The sequence below is a fragment of the Marmota marmota genome, unplaced genomic scaffold (assembly GCF_001458135.2).
Source record: "Marmota marmota marmota unplaced genomic scaffold, marMar, whole genome shotgun sequence".
NCBI classification, from domain to species: domain Eukaryota; kingdom Metazoa; phylum Chordata; class Mammalia; order Rodentia; family Sciuridae; genus Marmota; species Marmota marmota.
In genome coordinates, this window is record NW_026000037.1 from 47581525 (window position 1) to 47598943 (window position 17419).

At 37.5% G+C, this 17419-nt stretch overlaps 1 protein-coding gene across 1 annotated transcript in view; it reads right to left on the reverse strand.

The window, feature by feature from the left end:
* The window catches only part of Pla2r1 (phospholipase A2 receptor 1), a 120645-nt gene that overhangs the window by 46019 nt on the left and 57207 nt on the right, over window positions 1-17419 (reverse strand). The window contains 2 exon segments of the mRNA XM_015479221.2: window positions 1903-2048; window positions 5504-5706. Of these exon segments, the coding sequence (XP_015334707.1) occupies window positions 1903-2048; window positions 5504-5706 (349 nt within the window).

A 17419-nucleotide genomic window follows, 5' to 3' on the forward strand; every position in this document is an offset into this window, starting at 1 on the left:
GGAGGATGGGAAAGGCAGCGGAGCACAACAGACACTAGGATGGCAATTTGTAAATCAATGGATGTGTAACTGATGTGATTCTGCAATCTGTGTATGGGGTGAAGGTGGGAGTTCATAACCCACTTGAATCAAAGTGTCAAATATGATATGCCAAGAAATTTGTAACGTTTTGAACAACCCACAATAAAAAATTTAAAAATAAATAAATAAATAAATAAATAAATAAAGAATTTTATTGAAAAAAAAAAAAAAGAATTCCTAATTCTGGCGTCCAACTAGAGATGCCCCTCATTGCTCCCATTTCCCTATAGATGCCAGCCAGGAGCAAGGCTTGGGTGAATATCTCCCCAGAAGAGCAGCAGCTCTGTATTAAATGGCAAAGAGGAACCTTACTCCTAGGAAACCCCTGAGTTCCAAAGTATACCCTTAGCAGGTAGAAGTAACAGGGTGGCGATGGTGGTAGCTAGAGCTTACATTGCAATTAACTCTGTGCCTGCAGTTCTATTTTAAGTAAAATTTGCCATATTTACTTAAAAAATAAAACTACTTAATGAGTGAAAGTCAAAGAGATAAATCCTGGGAACAGGGAGGAATAACTGAAGTCAGGACTGGGACCCACCACGGAGTTGGAAGCTTTATATGCTGGGTCTCTGAGGAACTCTCCAAGAAAAGAAAAGTGGGGGAGAAGAGGAAAGGCTATAGTTGAAGCTGAAGGATGGAAAAAGGAAAAGAAGGAGATGGACCTCAACTGAGCATCTGCTGTCATTCATGATCCTGGAGTGAAAGGGGCTTGCTGGAAAAAGGAGGCAAAGGTAACAGCTCAGCAAAGGGAGTTCCATCCATTTCTCAAGTATTCCTATTACCCTTTCAGACACTAACTCTTCTAATTAAATTGACCTCTTCTAGAAAAATCTAGATAAATCAAAAAAAAAAAAAAACACAAAAAGAAACGTCCACTTTAAGTTTATTTTTGTAAACACTAAAGATGAACAATTCAATAGATGTTATATATTAACTTCTTCATGGGAGTGTCTTGCAAGGAAACTTATGGGGAAGGATAGGATTTTTCTCAAAAAATAGTTTGGTGTTAACCCAAGACCATTAGATTTTTTTTTTTCCAATTCAAAGAATTGAATTTCTAACTCCATGGAATTCAAGATTATATAAACTTACAAATAGACACAAATAAGTGAAAGCCTCTTTCCTCAAATTTAAAATTACAGGGTTGGATTGGACTTTTTAAAAAAATATTAGGATTTTGGGGCTGGGGTTGTGTCTCAGTGGTAGAGTACTCACCTCGCATGTGTGAAGCACGGGGTTTGATCCTTAGCACCACATAAAAATAAATAAATAAAGGTATCGTGTCTATCTACAACTAAAAAAAAAAAACCATCTAAATAAATAAATAAATAAATATTAGGATTTTACTAGGATTTTTTCCCCCCCAAACAAAATCTTGAGTGGAACTCCTTTTATATAGAAAATAATTAGCAATGGCAATGGTTGGAGCTACTCTGGTGAGTCGGTGAGCAAGGACCTGGAGCTCTGTCCATTTGGCCCCCCTCTGTTTTTGGCATCCAGGACCTTTGGGATACTCAGACAACACTTTGAAAATCACTGACCTGGATATTGTTTGGCAGAAAAACTCTAAAAATCTGACTTGAGGTACACAGAAAAGATTTCAAATATCAAAACTATCATGACTATTTTCTTTGTTTTATGAAATGTGAACTTGATACAATATAATGTGAATGTAGATTTTTTATCCCCCACAATTAGTGACTAGTTAGTTTTAGGTTTGAGACAAAATACTGGATTTTAAACAATTATTTGTGATACTCACCCATGAGAAGCCCTTGCTAGGAGATGGTCTATAATTTTTCAAAATTAAAAAATATTTACCGATTAAATTTTGAATGTAAAAGTTCATTCACAAAATTTTCTTCCTCAATATGGGCAAAGCTTGCAAGATGAGCTCCAAATTCTTCACAAAATGCCTCAGCTTCTCTCCATGTTCTTTTCATCAGAACTTTTTCAATATGAAATACCTGCATAATAAAAGAAAAATATTAACACAGTGGTGGATTGGGTGTGGTAGTTCACTTCTGTTTAAGAAAATAATAGTAATATATTTTTTATTATTCTTTTCCTTCTTTTTTATCATACTGGGATGGAACTGAGGTCTTCTCCCATGCTAAGCAAACCTTTTCATTACTATTTATTGAAAGCTTGACCTAATGGAAGTATCATTTATTGAACTAGAATGTGCCTAGTCATTGTAAAACTATTGGCTCATTTTATCCTTACAACCAATTCATGCGGAGAATATGAATAAAACTCAGTTTTATAAATGAGCTAATTAAAGCTTTATGTGTGTGTGTGTGTGTGTGTGTTGTTGATGGACCTTTATTTTATTTATTTATTTGTGGTGTTGAGAATTGATCCCAGTGCCTCACACATGCTAGGAAAGTGCTCTACCACTGAGCTACAGCCCCAGCCCCTAACTGAAGCTTTTTATTAAAACAAACAAACCAAAATACTAAAACTTAATCTCCTATGACTTGCCTATATGACTGTTTGGCAAAAGATTAGATAGGTTGGGTTAAGCAAGGTTAAGAATTTCCAGCCACACAGCCACAAACTGGCAGAGCTAGGATTAGACCCATGACTCCTTGCTTCCTGAATCCATGAATTTCCATCTCAGTAGACTGCTGTCTAACAGAATTAGCTGAATGTTATGGGATGTTCCCCAAATGTGTTGAAGGCTTGGTTTCCAGCTGGGGATGCTGTTGGGAGGCCACAAAAACTTTAGGAGACAGGGTCTAACTGGAACAGGTGGGCCACTCTGAATGTGCCTTTAAAGGGTATATTTTGTTCCTGGGTGCTTTGTCTCTCCCGTTCCTCCCAACCCCCACTCTTTTTCTCTGCTTCCTGAAAGCTTTGCTCCACTATGACCTCCCTCACAGGATGTTCTGGCTTACAACAGGCCTAGAATCAAGGGGGCCAAGTGACCATGGACTGAAACCTCTGAAATAATGAGCCAAAATAAATTCTTCCTCTTTTAAAGTGGTTTATCTCAGGTATTTTTTTCACAGCAACGAAAAGCTGATTAACAATATGATCATGAATCTGGCCAGGTATATTTATAGGGTCTTTGGGTCTTAGCTGAACTGGCAGTTGCAGTGATTTGGTTATGTCTAAAATATCTGCTATTTCTCTGCTACCTTCAGGGTAGCAGGAAGAAACTCATTGTAGGGAGGGTCTGCTTTTGGTTTTATTTAAGATCAGGGTGAGGAACTGAAGACCCAGAGCTCCTGATTCTGGGCCTCTGCATCCTCTTAATTTTAAAGACCCAGTACTAAGCCTGAACCGCTTTTGCCAGGCAGATATACCCTGCAGTCAACCTTCACCAGGCTCTGATTTGCTGAGACCAGAATGAATAGCTTTCCAAGTCCTGTGGACCACAGCACGGCCTTTCCATCTTTTAAATTATATGTCAAAACTTGCCTCCTCTGGGAACATCTTCCCGAATCACTCTAAATTCATAAATCCTACCACCATGCACATCAAACATACCATGCATTTGTTGACACATTGGGATGATATATAGTAGAGAAAGTGCTGGACCAGAGTCTCAAGACCAGGGATTTATTCCAACTTTGTCAATAAATAATTGTGATCTTGTGCACATTGTGATCTTCATCTCACTAGCCTCAGTTTACTCATTTCTAAGGTTTAACTTATTGTTCTGTGAGGTCCCTTATGGGCCTATTATTCTCTGATTTTATATGTGTATATTTAAACAGAGTGCATTCATAAGTGTTCCACGTAACTGATGAGCTATAATATCTGTGGAGTTAGAGTTTGTCTTCATCCTGCTCTGCATGTGCCCAGCTACTGGAGAAGAACTTTCTTCCAGGACTTGGGGAATTTCTATTTACAGAATAAACCAAGACAAAACTACCAAATATCATGTTTCAAAATATATTTTTGACAAGAAAATTGTAGGAACTGATTTAAAGCTAGGATCTAAAGCTGATTTGCACAGACATATATAAATATATATTTTATGTAAATATATAAAAATATAAATATATTTGAGCATCCTTAACTTAAAATGCTCTAAAATCAAAACTTTTTGCGATAGTAACACCTTTGCTTTCTGACAGTTCAATGCCCACAAACTTTATTTCATGCACAAGATTACTAAAAATACTGTATAAAATTACTTTTGGGCTATGTATATAAGTTGTATATGAAATATGAATGAATTCTGTGTTCACATTCAAGTCTCATCTCATTATGTATGTGCAAATATCATATCTAAGATATCTCATTATGAATATGCAAATATCCCCCAAATCCAAAATTCAAACCACTTTTGGTCCCAAGCATTTCCAGTAAGAAACACACACTTATACACACACACACACACACACACATACACACACAGTCTTTTTCTTCAAACACACACACATACAAACGCACATATGCATGCATGCAATCTATACACAAACGCATTTATATATTAACTGAATGTATTAATTTGTTTTATCTTTGGTATCTGGCAAGCTGCAAAAGCTATTCTTAGTGGCAAAATTGTATTATTCCATAATAAGCACTTTTTTCACATTTTTACAAATATGGAATTGTACTATTTTAATACCCAGTGAGAACTGGCCTCTTTTATCTGGTATGTGCCTGGCAATAAGAACAATATTGACAAGGGTTTCAGTATTATATAGGATCCTAAATGACCTTGGCTAACCCAGCTCTTCCACTTCTTGATAGCAATTTGGGGGCAGAATGCAACATCCTGGGGGAAGGAGAAACTGTCCTTATTCCTCCTAGAACAGGATGTCTTATAATGCTTTAGCCCAATAACCCAAGTGGTGTCTGAGGTCTAAGCCCACAGAGAAGTGCCTCTCTGAATCTCCAAGCTGTGGTGCAAAGTAGGGCATGTGCAGACGAGAGTCCATCTGCCCTGAGCAGTTTCCTGTGGTTTGGGAGATGGGCTTGCTAGGGATCCTAGGTTTCTGCTGTTTCTTGCAGCCCATCTGTGAATAATGAGGTTGCTTTGCCTGATTTGTTGAGTGTTCTGTCTCACTGGACTCAGACTCTGGCAGCTGAGTTTGTGCAAAATCTCCTGCCAGAGAAAAGAAACTTACTAGCAATTTATCAGGTGTTTAGAGTCCTCCCCCAGAAATGATAACCAGTGCATGGAGTTCCCCTCCCTGGGGTCAATACTGGTGCATGGTATTTCCAATTAACAGATAATCTTCATGAGGAGGCCTTTGATGTCACCAGGAATATGCCAATTTTTACTTAAAAATTATTTGAATATAAATGAAAGGATAGAGACAGGCAACAAATATTGATTAAGTACCCACTGTGTGCCAGGCACTGTTCGGGGGAAAACTAGGTGTTGGAATAAAGGAATTTGTGATTCATGGAACAAATTGAAATAATGATACTGTGAATGCTCAAGTAACCTTGGTATCACCTTGAAGCAACTGGTCAGGCCAGGCTCCGACTCCCAGTCCAAGTAGCAGGGGTGAAAGGGCCATCTTTCTTCATGCTCAGTTTTGTCCCGATTTTCGATTGGCTGCTTGCACAAGGACATGGCCTTGAACCGTCTACAGTCCTTCACTTCCCAACGACCAAGTGGACTACTGCCTCGCATGACAACACAGCCACCCCTGGATCCTATAAAGCAGAAAACAAGCATTTAAAATACCAGACAACAAAAACACTATGTGCTCAAAAGACAGCTCTTCAGAGTGTTGAATAATTGACATCTCACAATGAAGAACCCAGAGAAGAACAGTAAAGATTAAAAAGGATGCTTTATTGGCATGATTATCTCATTCTCTTTATCTCTGGAGAAAAGAAGATAGAAAAATGAGAGAAAAGAGGCTGTGAAGCCTGAAATTTGGACATTGTCTACTTTCAGCTCAGATGGCAAATCATGGGAAACTAGGAGAAGTTTCTACATGGAATGGCAATATCCCCCATAGCTCAATGCTGTGCTTTAAAATCCCATTGTAAAAAGCCAACAAATCAACGTGCATAGTGCTCATCCTCTGAGAACTAGAGTCAACAGGGAAAAATACATAAATAATGGATTCAAGGTAGACTACAAGGTACACAACAAAGAACCAAACTATCAGCCATAAACCATGGGAGAATGGAGGGAATGAGATAAATTCTTGAAATGAGAAAAAGCTTTGGGGGCAGAACAGAGGGCAGACATCAGGAAAAGCAGGAGGAATAGGTGGCTTTTAAATGAGAAGCAAAATTCAGAGATCCACCTTGCCCCCCAGCATAGTTTGCGTAGAATATTAGGAAAAGCGATAGACTGCTTAGTTATGGCCCAAACTTCATTTTTTTCTTTTAGGCTTGTTGAATGTTTTATCATAAGAACTATATTTTTGCATAGAAACAATTTGCAAATTGATTTAAAAATTTTAAGTTTGTCAGCAAAATCTCCTAAGACTGCTTAAAAAAAAAATCCTTCAAATTTCAGCAAAGAGGAGTAGAAAACAGTTCTATTCTAAAAATAGAATAAAAATTAAATACGAATGAACTTATTTTTTCTTGAATCCAGGGTAACCATTCTATGAACTAAATCAACATTCAACAACCACAGAAAAGTATGTATCCTGGCTAGAAAGGAGACAGAACAAAACAGACAAGAACTAGCTCTTAGTGCGAGAAACAGATTTATAAACAATGGCAATAGACACTTAGGTGGAGGCTTCAGAGGGCCAGGGCAAGCAGAGGCAGCAGTGGTGGATTCTGATTGTGACTGAGCCCCCAGCCCCTGGAATATGCAACCCCAAGGAGCCTCCAGGTAAGGACACCATGACAAAGATAGGTGGGAGGCTTCAGAGGGGTGATGGAGCCTGCCTGGAGAGATCAGTCAAGAATTTGTGGAAAGGGGTCTCTGAGCTGAGTTTTTCTGTAATAGAGATTGAATCTAGGGCCTCAAACATGCTAGGCAAGCTCTCTACCACTATGCAATATCCTAAGCCCTTGAACTGAGTTTTGAAGGATGAAAAAGAACAGAATCTTTAAGGTGGGCTTGAAAATAGCAAGCCATACCGGAGGAAGCATCTGAAGACTTGTGACGATTCTGGACTTAAAGGCACTTAAAAAACATGTAGTCACTTGGTACTAGATATTTATCTTGCTGAATTTCCCTTCAGAAGTAATGGATTCAATTTTTTGTTTTAGCTATCAGGTAACTGGCATTATCCTTGTCAACCATGTTTTGATTGTTTTATGTTCATAGAAAGATTAAAAAGAGGGAAATGAAGAATGGAAGTGAGAAGAAAGAAGATAGAGGAAAATGAACAAAGAACCTCTCATGGAGGAAAGGAACAGAGTTTGATGGAAGAGAGGAAAGAATAATGAACTGAAGAATGGATGCTTGACTTTGACAATCAAGGGTGCACACCATGACTTAGGTATCAGGCATCATGGTGACAAGATAGTCTACAAGACACAGACTTGTGTATGTGTATCCTGATGCATCAAAGAGACCCACAGAGGTGAAAATGGCCAGACACAATAGAGGAAACAGGCTAAGTATGGCTTGATGAAAAGGAGTTGAAAAAGAAATTCTATCCATACAAAGGCCACCAGGTATCTCCACTGGCCCAGAAGAACTAGTTAGAACTAAAGATGGAGAGTTGAGGGGTAGGCAAGGAAGAGTTATAGTATGTTATTGCCTCTGCCATAAATGGAGCTCTGTAGGCCTATTGAGTCTAATTTTGGAATGTAGCTCACAGCCCAGCTGGGTCATGAGCAATATGAGAGATGGTGCGTGCTTTGTGCAATGAACTTGAACTGTGGAAATCCATATGGAAGCCCCAAATGTAATATACTTGTGGAACTGTTCTAGTTGAAAAAGGAAGGAAAATATGCATCTTGCCTGACTCGGATGTCCTTCCTTTGAGACATCTTAGTGGAATATCCATTTATTGCATAACAGAGGTAGAAAATCTCCAAGCAAGAACTTCTGACTTGGAACTTGAGGTCTGGGGTTCTAAGTCCCAGCATAAATATTAACTTGAAATTTGAGCAGGTTAATTAATTGCAAACAAGGCTTGTCTAAAACATATGGACAATAATTTCTTTTTTTTTTCTCGTGGGTTTTCATGAAGATCATACAGGATCATGTATCAAAAAGCACTCTGTAAGATAGGAATAGCCCCAAATACCCTAAGATGTTACTATTCTTCTTATGGTTATTTTCATTACAAAAACTGGGATTTTGTGATATGAGTTCTGCCTGCACGTTCAGAGAATTTTTTAAAAGTTTGAATCAGCAACTTTAAAATGTAATATACTTTTTTGTTGGTCTTGCATTTCGTCTCACTTCCCCACATCAGACAATGATTAAATAGCTTTGGTTTTAGATGCTATAGATATTCAGCTCATCTTCATTAGTGAAGAAGGAGGTGTTTGTGAACCACCACAAAGATGAAAAGCGCTGCAGGTGTGTTATTGGTATTCTAAAGTGGTTAACTTAATGGAACATTTGACCCAAATTTTAGAGTCTCAGCCCCAAAGAAGCAGTAAAGTGGTGTAATAAAGGGAGGCTGGGCTAAGGGAGTATTAACCAAATTTATAAGCCAATTCATGGGGATGCTTGCAAAGCCAAATCATAAGGGGAGGGATGTGAGAAAGAGTGGAGGTGGTTTTTCTCCCAGAGAAATTGTTCTTACATTTGATAGCTCTTCTCATTGGAGGAAAACTATCATTGCTTTTCTCAGTGGTGAATCTCATATTTCAGCAGACTCTCCTTACCTGCCTTAGCCTCATTTCTGTTCACATGAGTGGAAAAACATTCTATAATTAACATTCTCTAATTCACTTTTCTAGTCTCTTCCATTATCCTCCACCTCTGATGTCTCTGTTCAAATACCTAAATATAAAGCAACCAACCAAGCCAACCTGTGGCTTCAGGGCAGGAGAGGACTGTGCCAGGCAGACCTCTCTGCCTCTGAGTGAATATTTTACTTGAATCTCTCTAGTTATTCTCCCCTTCCCTGCAATAACCCTCTCATATTCTCACCTCTCAAGTCCTCTGCCCTCCCCACCTTCCCTCTCCCTCCCTCTCTCCTTATCTACAGAAAAAAGTGGAATTCTGCAGGCAGGGAAGCTGAGCTTTCATAGCTCTGCACCTCTGCCAGGCACTGTGTTATGCATTTATATGAACTTTCCCTTATTTAACTTCAGAAGCTCATTGAGGCAGCGATTAGAATCTGCATTTTGCACATGGAAAAGTTGAGGCACAGAGGTTAGTGAGTTGCCACAGGCCACATAGTAAGTGTTTAATCCAGGATTTGAAATCAGATTTACTTGAGACTATTATGAGACAATGTCAAGGTACAGAGTGGGTGGGTATTAAATAAAGAGTAAATGAATGAATGAATGAATGAATGAATGAATTCTGCTCAAATTATGTTCCTCCTCCATAGAGCTCTCTCATTTCCCTGGTCATGTTTCTCTCCCTTGTGTGGTCACAGAATTTCCTTGAAGATCCACAATCACATTTTTACTTGTATGGCAATTACTTGTATGGTTCTGAAAAGACATGAAAATGTGCTCAGAAACAAGGCTGAGTTTGTCCTCATTATGTGGTTCTTCTCAGAACTCTGATGAGCCTTAGAATAGATCATCAGTCTAGCTGTGTCTGCTGACCTGGTGATGTCTCGGACTCACTATCTATAGGGCATTCTCAGGGGAACAAACTGACTTGCTCTGCTAGGATCCCATTTACCTTGCCCTTGGCAGATTTCCACTAACTTGGACCAATTGGGGCAAATGGGCCCTGAAGTTGTCTTCTTCCGCATCTAGATCTCAGTTATGCATGTTCGTAAAATAGCAATCTCAAGTGTTTCTTTCCCTCTATTAAGATTCCTATGAAACTCTCGTGTAACCCGGAAAAGCTTTTGTAATATCTTAACAACAATGTATTCACTTTTTTCTTTCCCACAGAGCAGCCTTCATTTATAATGGTATCTTTAATCTAAGTACAAAGTATATTTCAGTTTTGACCCATTAGTTTTTCCCTGAATAGAAAATATCTTATCATCTTCCCCTTTAATCGGTGGCAATGGTTAGTGGACATCAAAATCACCTTTCCTGCTTTACCTGAATATTTTATTTCTCTCAAAATACCAAGGGCTATAGAGTGCCTTTGTTGTTGTTGTTTAAAAAAATATATACCAGAATTTCCTGTTTTTTTTTTTTTTTGAGAAAGGAGAGTTTTGGAGTGAAAGAAAGGAAATACAGATAAAGGTTAAAAACCTTGTAGGTCTGAATTTGAATTGAAAGTATCAGTTATCGGTTTGAACTAAAAAAGTATTTCATGTCTCTCATATACATACACACAAACACGCACACTCATACACAGACACACATCATTTATTTCCTATATCCGCCCACCAAAATGGCCTAGAAATTAGAAAAAAAAAAAACCCACAAATGTTTAATGAGTACCTATATGCTCAGATTGCATATGAAAATAATACCACTTCCCATTAAAATGACCAGGGTTCCTTCATGACCTGGATGATTCTAAGTCTGAGGCAGAAATTTACATCTTATCATGTTAGATAGCAAGAATGCTATCAGAGACAGTTAGCATCACATCAAGAGGACTCAGGAGGTAGTTGTTGAGGAGATCCCCATCACAAAGATGGGACAACTTGAGCATTAAAAAAGGATAATTGAAATGAACTAAAAGGGCTGGGGATATAGCTGAGTTGGTAGAGTGCTTGCCTTGCATGCACAAGGCCCTGGGTTTAATCCCCAACACCACAAAACATAAATAAAAATAAATAAAGTCAAAAATGAAAAGGTCTGGGGATGTGGTCCAGTGATTAGGCACTGGGTTTAATCCTCACTCCCCCCACCCGGGGTGGGGGAGGTTAAATGAACTAAAACATATCAACGTATCAAATATGTTTTAAAGTGCTTACTCATTAACAGCTTTAAAAAATCCTGCAAACCTCTAATTGATCAATGTTGAAAGATGCTAATGAAGAAATAATTATTTTGTAAAGGGAAAGAATTAAGCATTTATTCTGGCTTTCCTATAAAAACCATACCACAAAGTTACTAAAATACAGGCTGAGAATTTCTTTCTTATAGGAGTACTCCAACTATGAATCAAGAACCCCCTACTGAGGGCTGAAGATATTGCTTAGTGGCAGTGTGCTTGCCTAACATACTTAAGGCCCTGGGTTCAATCCCCAGAAAAACAAAATAACACAAACAAACCATAATGAATCAAGGGGCCTATGCATCGATCATCAAAAACTGCTAATAATATTCCCTCTAAAAACTGGAACAAGACAGGGATGCCCTCTTTCATCACCTCTATTCAACATAGTTCTTGAAACCCTAGCCAAAGCATTTAGAAAAAAGAAAGAAATTAAAGGGATAAGAATTGGAAAAGAAGAACTCAAACTATCCCTATTTGCCAATGATGTGATTCTATATTTAGAATCCCCCCACCAAAAAAAAAAACAAAAAAAAACAAAAAAAAACAAAAAACTCCACCAGAAAGCTTCTAGAATTCAGTAAAGTAGCAGGATATAAAATTAACACAAATAAATCAATTGTGTTCCTATACACCAATGAGGAATCAGCTGAAAGAGAAATCAGGAAAATTATCCCATTCACAATAGCCTCAAAAAAATTTGAGAATCAACCTAACAAAAGAGGTAAAATATCTCTGCAATGAACACTATAAAACACTAAAGAAAGAAATTGAAGAACACACTAAAAGATGGAAAGATCTCCCATGTTCTTGGATAGGCAATTAATATTGTCAAAATGCCCATACTACCAAAAGTGCTACACAGATTTAATGCAATTCCTATTAAAATTCAAATGATGTTCTTCATGGAAATAGAAAAAGCAGTCATGAAATTCATCTGGAAAAGTAAAAGGCCCAGAATAGTCAAAGCAATCCCTAAAGAGAAAAGTGACACAGGAGGCATCACAATACCAGACCTTAAATTATACTACAGAGCTATAGTAACAAACAAGCATGGTATTGGCACAAAAACAGACGTGAAGACCAATGGTATAGAATAGAAGACACAGAGACAAACTCATATAAATACTGTTATCTCATACCAGACAAAGGTGCCACAGTGGAGGAAAGATAGGCTCATCAATAAATGGTGCTGGGACAATTGGAAATCCATATGTAGTAGAATCAAATTGAACCCCCTTTCACCCTGCACAAAACTCAAAGTGAATTAAGAACCTAGGCATTAGAGACCCTGCACCTGTTAGAAGAAAATGTAGGCCCAATGTCAGCTTAGGAACCGACTTCCTAAATAAGACTCCTAAAGTGCAATAAGTGAAGTCAAAGAATCAATAAATGGGATTGTATCAAACTAAAAAGCTTCTTCACAGCAAAGGAAATAATCAAGAACATGAACAGAGAACCTACAGAACAGGAGAAAATCTTTACCTCAGATAAAGCATGAATCTCCAGGATACACAGAGAACTCAAAAAACTCAACACCAAAAAAACAAAACAAAACAAATAACCTGATTAAAAAAATGGGCAAAGAAACTGAACACACACCTCACAGAAGAAAATGAAAATTAAAATGACACTGAAATTTCACTCCAGTCAAAATGGCAATTATCAAGAATACAAGTAACATTTATTTGATGAGGATGTGAGAGAAAAGGTTCACGCATACTTTGCTGGTGGGACTGCAAATTGGTGCAACCTTTCTGGAAAACGGTATGGAGATTCCTTGGAAAACTTGGAATGGAACCACCATTTGACCCAGTAATCTCACTCCTCAGTATATACCTAAAGGACTGGAAATCAGCATACTATAGTGATGCAGCCACATCAATGTTTATAGCAGTTCAATTTATAATAGCCAAGCTATGGAACCAACCTAGGTGCCTTTCAATGGTTTAATGGATACAAAAAATTTTGTATACACAATGCAATATTACTCAGCCATAAGAAAGAATGAAATTTTGGCATTTGCCGGTAAATGGATGGAATGGGAGACTGTCATACTAAGTGAAATAAGCCAGCCCAAAAAATCAAAGACCTCTCTGATATGTGGATGCCAATCCACAACTGGGGAGGGTATGGAGGGGAAGAATAGAAGTCCATTGGATTAGACAAAGGGGAATGAAGGGAAGGGAGGGAGGATGGAAATAGGAAAGACAATAGAATGAATTGGACATAACTTTCCTATGCTCGTACATGAATACATGACCAGTGTAACTCCACATAGCGTACAAACACAAGAATGGAATCCCAATTAAAATAAGTCATATTCCTTGAATGTATAATATGTCAAAATACACTCTACTGTCAGGTATAACTAAAAAGAACAAATAAAAAAATTAAAAAACTGCTAATAACATAAAAAGAAAGAAAACTGGACATTAATGCATCTCCAGACAAAACATGCAAGTGTGTGAGAAATAGTATTTCAAAATAAAATAAAGCAAAACTGAATTTGATCAGGTCTCTGATTCTGTTTAAGAACAAAAACGTTGGTTTTTTTTTTTTTTTTGAAAAATAAAGAGGATAGAGTAACCCATTAGACAATATGTGTTAGACAATAAAGCATAAACTTTAGGGAAATTTAAGCCATATAATTCATTTGCATCATCAACAAATAAATTCTAAGAAAAACAAAAGATGGGTGAAGGAAGTGGGAAACAGATGTTAGGAAATCTATTAATCAATTGCAATGTGTGAACTTATTTGGATCTTGATTGAAACAAAGTGTAAAATACTCTATATAATATTTATGGGTCACTTAGAAACATGAGCATTAACTAAAGATTTATGATATTATGGAACTATAGTTAATTATTTTCAGGTTTGATAATTGTATTATATCATGTTTTTATAAAAGATGTCTTTATTTTTTTGAAATAATTCTGAAATACTTGTGGGTGAAATGATATGATGTCTGGGATTTGCTATGAGAAAATATGGGACGTGGGTGAGGGTAAAGCTCAGACAAGAGTGAACATGAAGTTGATCATTGCTGACGCAATGGTGTATTATGCTATTTGATGAACATAATACAAAATTGAGAAAAAATGGCAGAACTGTGATTCTAGCACAGATGGAATATTTTGCTAGTAGGACATAAGGACAGAGTCTGAGTTTATAAAAAGCTACAGGCTTCCTGTTCAGTGGTCAGTTCAGACAGTCAGTTTCTGCTGGATTAAGATTCTCATATGAGGCCCAAGATAATGGATTCTTTTTTGACAGGCAGTAAAGAAAATGTGATTTAGGGTGGTGTTTCTACAAGCTGTAATTTAAAAGAAAAAAGGGAAACACTGGAGCTTTTATTATTGCTATTTTCTTCAAAAAAGATTTACATTTTCATCTTATTCAGAGACAATTTACTCAATGTCAATCAGCATGAGCAGCCAAACTGAGCATCACAGCATTATTTTTGCTTCAGGGAAAAGAGAAAAAGAGTAGTGCCACTCAAATAAATTACAGCAGAAACTTATGAATGACAAGAAGCTCTGCTTTAGTTCCAGACTTCAGACATCTAAATATGCCCCAAGGAAGTTACCGTTAAAAACCAAAAATTTTGTCTTCTCAAAATGTATTAATTTATTTTGACAGGTATATTCCCAACAAAATTCCAAAGTATATAGAAATGATACCTGAGCTTTAATTTTTTTTTTTTTTGTAGAATGGTGTGACATGGAACTTTACTGCTTTTTTCAATTTAATAATACAGAGTTGCAGAACCAGAAGATTGTTCTGTTGAGTGAATTGTGATGTTTCTCATTTTGGGCTACGGGAAGTCATCAGTTTCTATACAATTTCCTAAACCAATGCTTTTTTTTTTTTTTTTTTTTTTGGTGAGGGGTACTGGGGATTGAACTAAGTTATATCTCCAGTCATTTTAATTTTTTGTTTTGAGACAGAGTCTCACTCAGTTGCTGAAGGTTTTGCTAAAGTTGCTGCGGCTAGCCTCAAACTTGTGATCCTCTGCCTCAGCCTCTTGAGTTGCTGGGATTACAGGTGTCCCATTTATATGCAAACACACACACAAAATAATTTGTCTTGATTACACCTTGCTTGTATCTTTAAAATGTATAATTTTTGAAAAATTAATGAATATTTTTTATAGTAGTTTTAGGTTCATAGCAAAATGAAGTGAAAGCACAGGGAGTTCCCATATCATCCCTCTCCCCTGCCTCCTACACAATCTCCCTCACAGTAGACATCACATATCACAGTGCCACATTTGTCACAATTGAAGCTACACTGACACATCACAACCACCCAATGTCCCTCTTATCCCTGTCATTTGTTTCATTTACATAGAAGCAAATATTTGATAATTATTTGTTATGTGTTTATAATTGAGTATATTGTTGCCATTATTATTTTGAACATATATTAGATAATTAAAAATGAGAAAAATAAAAGTTTTTGTTTTATCGTCACTATTTATTCCCAATGTGCTTCCTTTACATAGACCTACGTTTCTATTTCATTTTCCTTCTCTCCCAAGAAGTTCACTTAATATTTCTGCAAAGCAAGCCTACTGGAAACACATTCAATAAAATCATAAAAGATTTAAATTCTCCTTCACTTTTAAAGGATGATTTCACAAATTATAGAATTTTAGGTTGGGTTTTTTTTTTCTCCCCTCAATACTTTATAAATTTCACGTTATTCTCTTTTTTGCTTGCATAGTTTCTGAGGAGCAGTCAGATTTAATTCTCATCTTTGCTCCCTCTCTGGCTTCTTCCAAGAATTTTTCTTTTCTCAAGTCTGAATCTGATTTTCCTAGCTATAGTTATTCTGGGGGAACTATTCTGGTTGGTGTTCTCTGGGCTTCCTGGATTGTGGTTTGGTAATGACATGGATTGGGGAAAATTCTTGGTTCCTGTTGCTTTAAGTATTGTTTGTGTTCCTTTCTTTCCTCTCCTTCTGATAATCCTATTACAAGTATTTACACATTTGTAGTTGTCCCACAGTTCTTGGCTATTCTGTTCTGTTTCTTTAAAAATTTTTTTTTCACTTCTGAAAATTTCTATGGTTACATCCTCAAACTCAAAGATTCTTTCCTCAGTGAATCATTAGCCCATCAAGGCATTCTTCTATTCTGATATATACATATAGCTCTATATAGCATTTCATTTTCACTTTTTTCTTAGACTCTCCATCTGTCTTTTGCCTTTTAGTATGCCTTGTAATGTTTTTGTTGAAAGGTGGACATAATGTACTTGGAAAAAGGAATTGCAGGAAACAGGCCTCTAGTAAGATGGTGGAAAGTATGAGTGAAAGGGAGTGTCCACATCCTATGACTTGGCCTCAGTCTTTAAATGATCCGTCCTGTGCCTCTGGACTGTGGCCCTCATCAGTGAGAGCTTCTCAGGTGTTTTTCTCTCCTCAGTGTGATAGAACAGCTGGAGAGTGCTGGAGCCGGGTAGTTCCCCTCCCTCTCAGGTAGGTTATGCTCTGATTAAACTCAAGCAGGTCAGGCTCTGGTGAGACTCTGTTAACAGAATGTTGTGGTGTATTTAAAAAAAGGTTCCTGGCTGGGCATAGTGGCGCATGCCTGTGATCCCAGCAGCTTGGAAGGCTGAGACAGGAGGATTATGAGTTCAAAGACAGATTCAGTAATGGGGAGGCGCAAAGCAACTCAGTGAGACCCTATCTCTAAATAAATACCAAATAGAGCTATGGATGTGGCTCAATGGTTGAGTGACCCTGAGTTCAATTCCCAGTACCCCCCCAAAAAAATAGAGGTTCTTTTCCTTCTCCTTCTGGTGAAAGCACGAGGAAAATTTTCTCTGATCCTCATTGTGAGGACCTGTTACAGTTTCAAGAGGAGGAACCTGTGAAAGTGTGTGTGAGCCTCCTGGGACCCGGGCCCTCCTGGAGTTTTACTCTCAGAGTTGTCTACACTGAGCCTCCAGCAACTTCATCCATTGCGGTTCAGGATTTCTAAGCCCAGCACTGGATTGAGTGGAGGTTTCTGCTGGTCAGTTTCTCTTCCAGTAAGTTGTGATCTCTGTATCCTCTGTCTCTCTCTCCAATTTGGGGGCAGTGGTTTGCTCTGTGATCTCATGTCTTTGGTGACTCTAAGAAGAATTTTGGTTTCTCAGTTTGTTCAGCTCTTTGCTTGTTAGGATGGCATGGCAACTTCTAAACTTCTTACATGCGGGGCTGGGAATTGGAAGTCTTCAAAAAGTACAGGTACTTAAACCATGTGTTCAACAGAGAGACTGTAAACGGATTTTCTTTGATCTCTCTTTTCTTTCTTTTAACCTCAGGAAGTCTAGGGAATCTTTTTTAAACAGTTAAATCTGGCTCATAAATGTTGAGGAAATATAAGCGTGTGGACAACAATCAAACCCT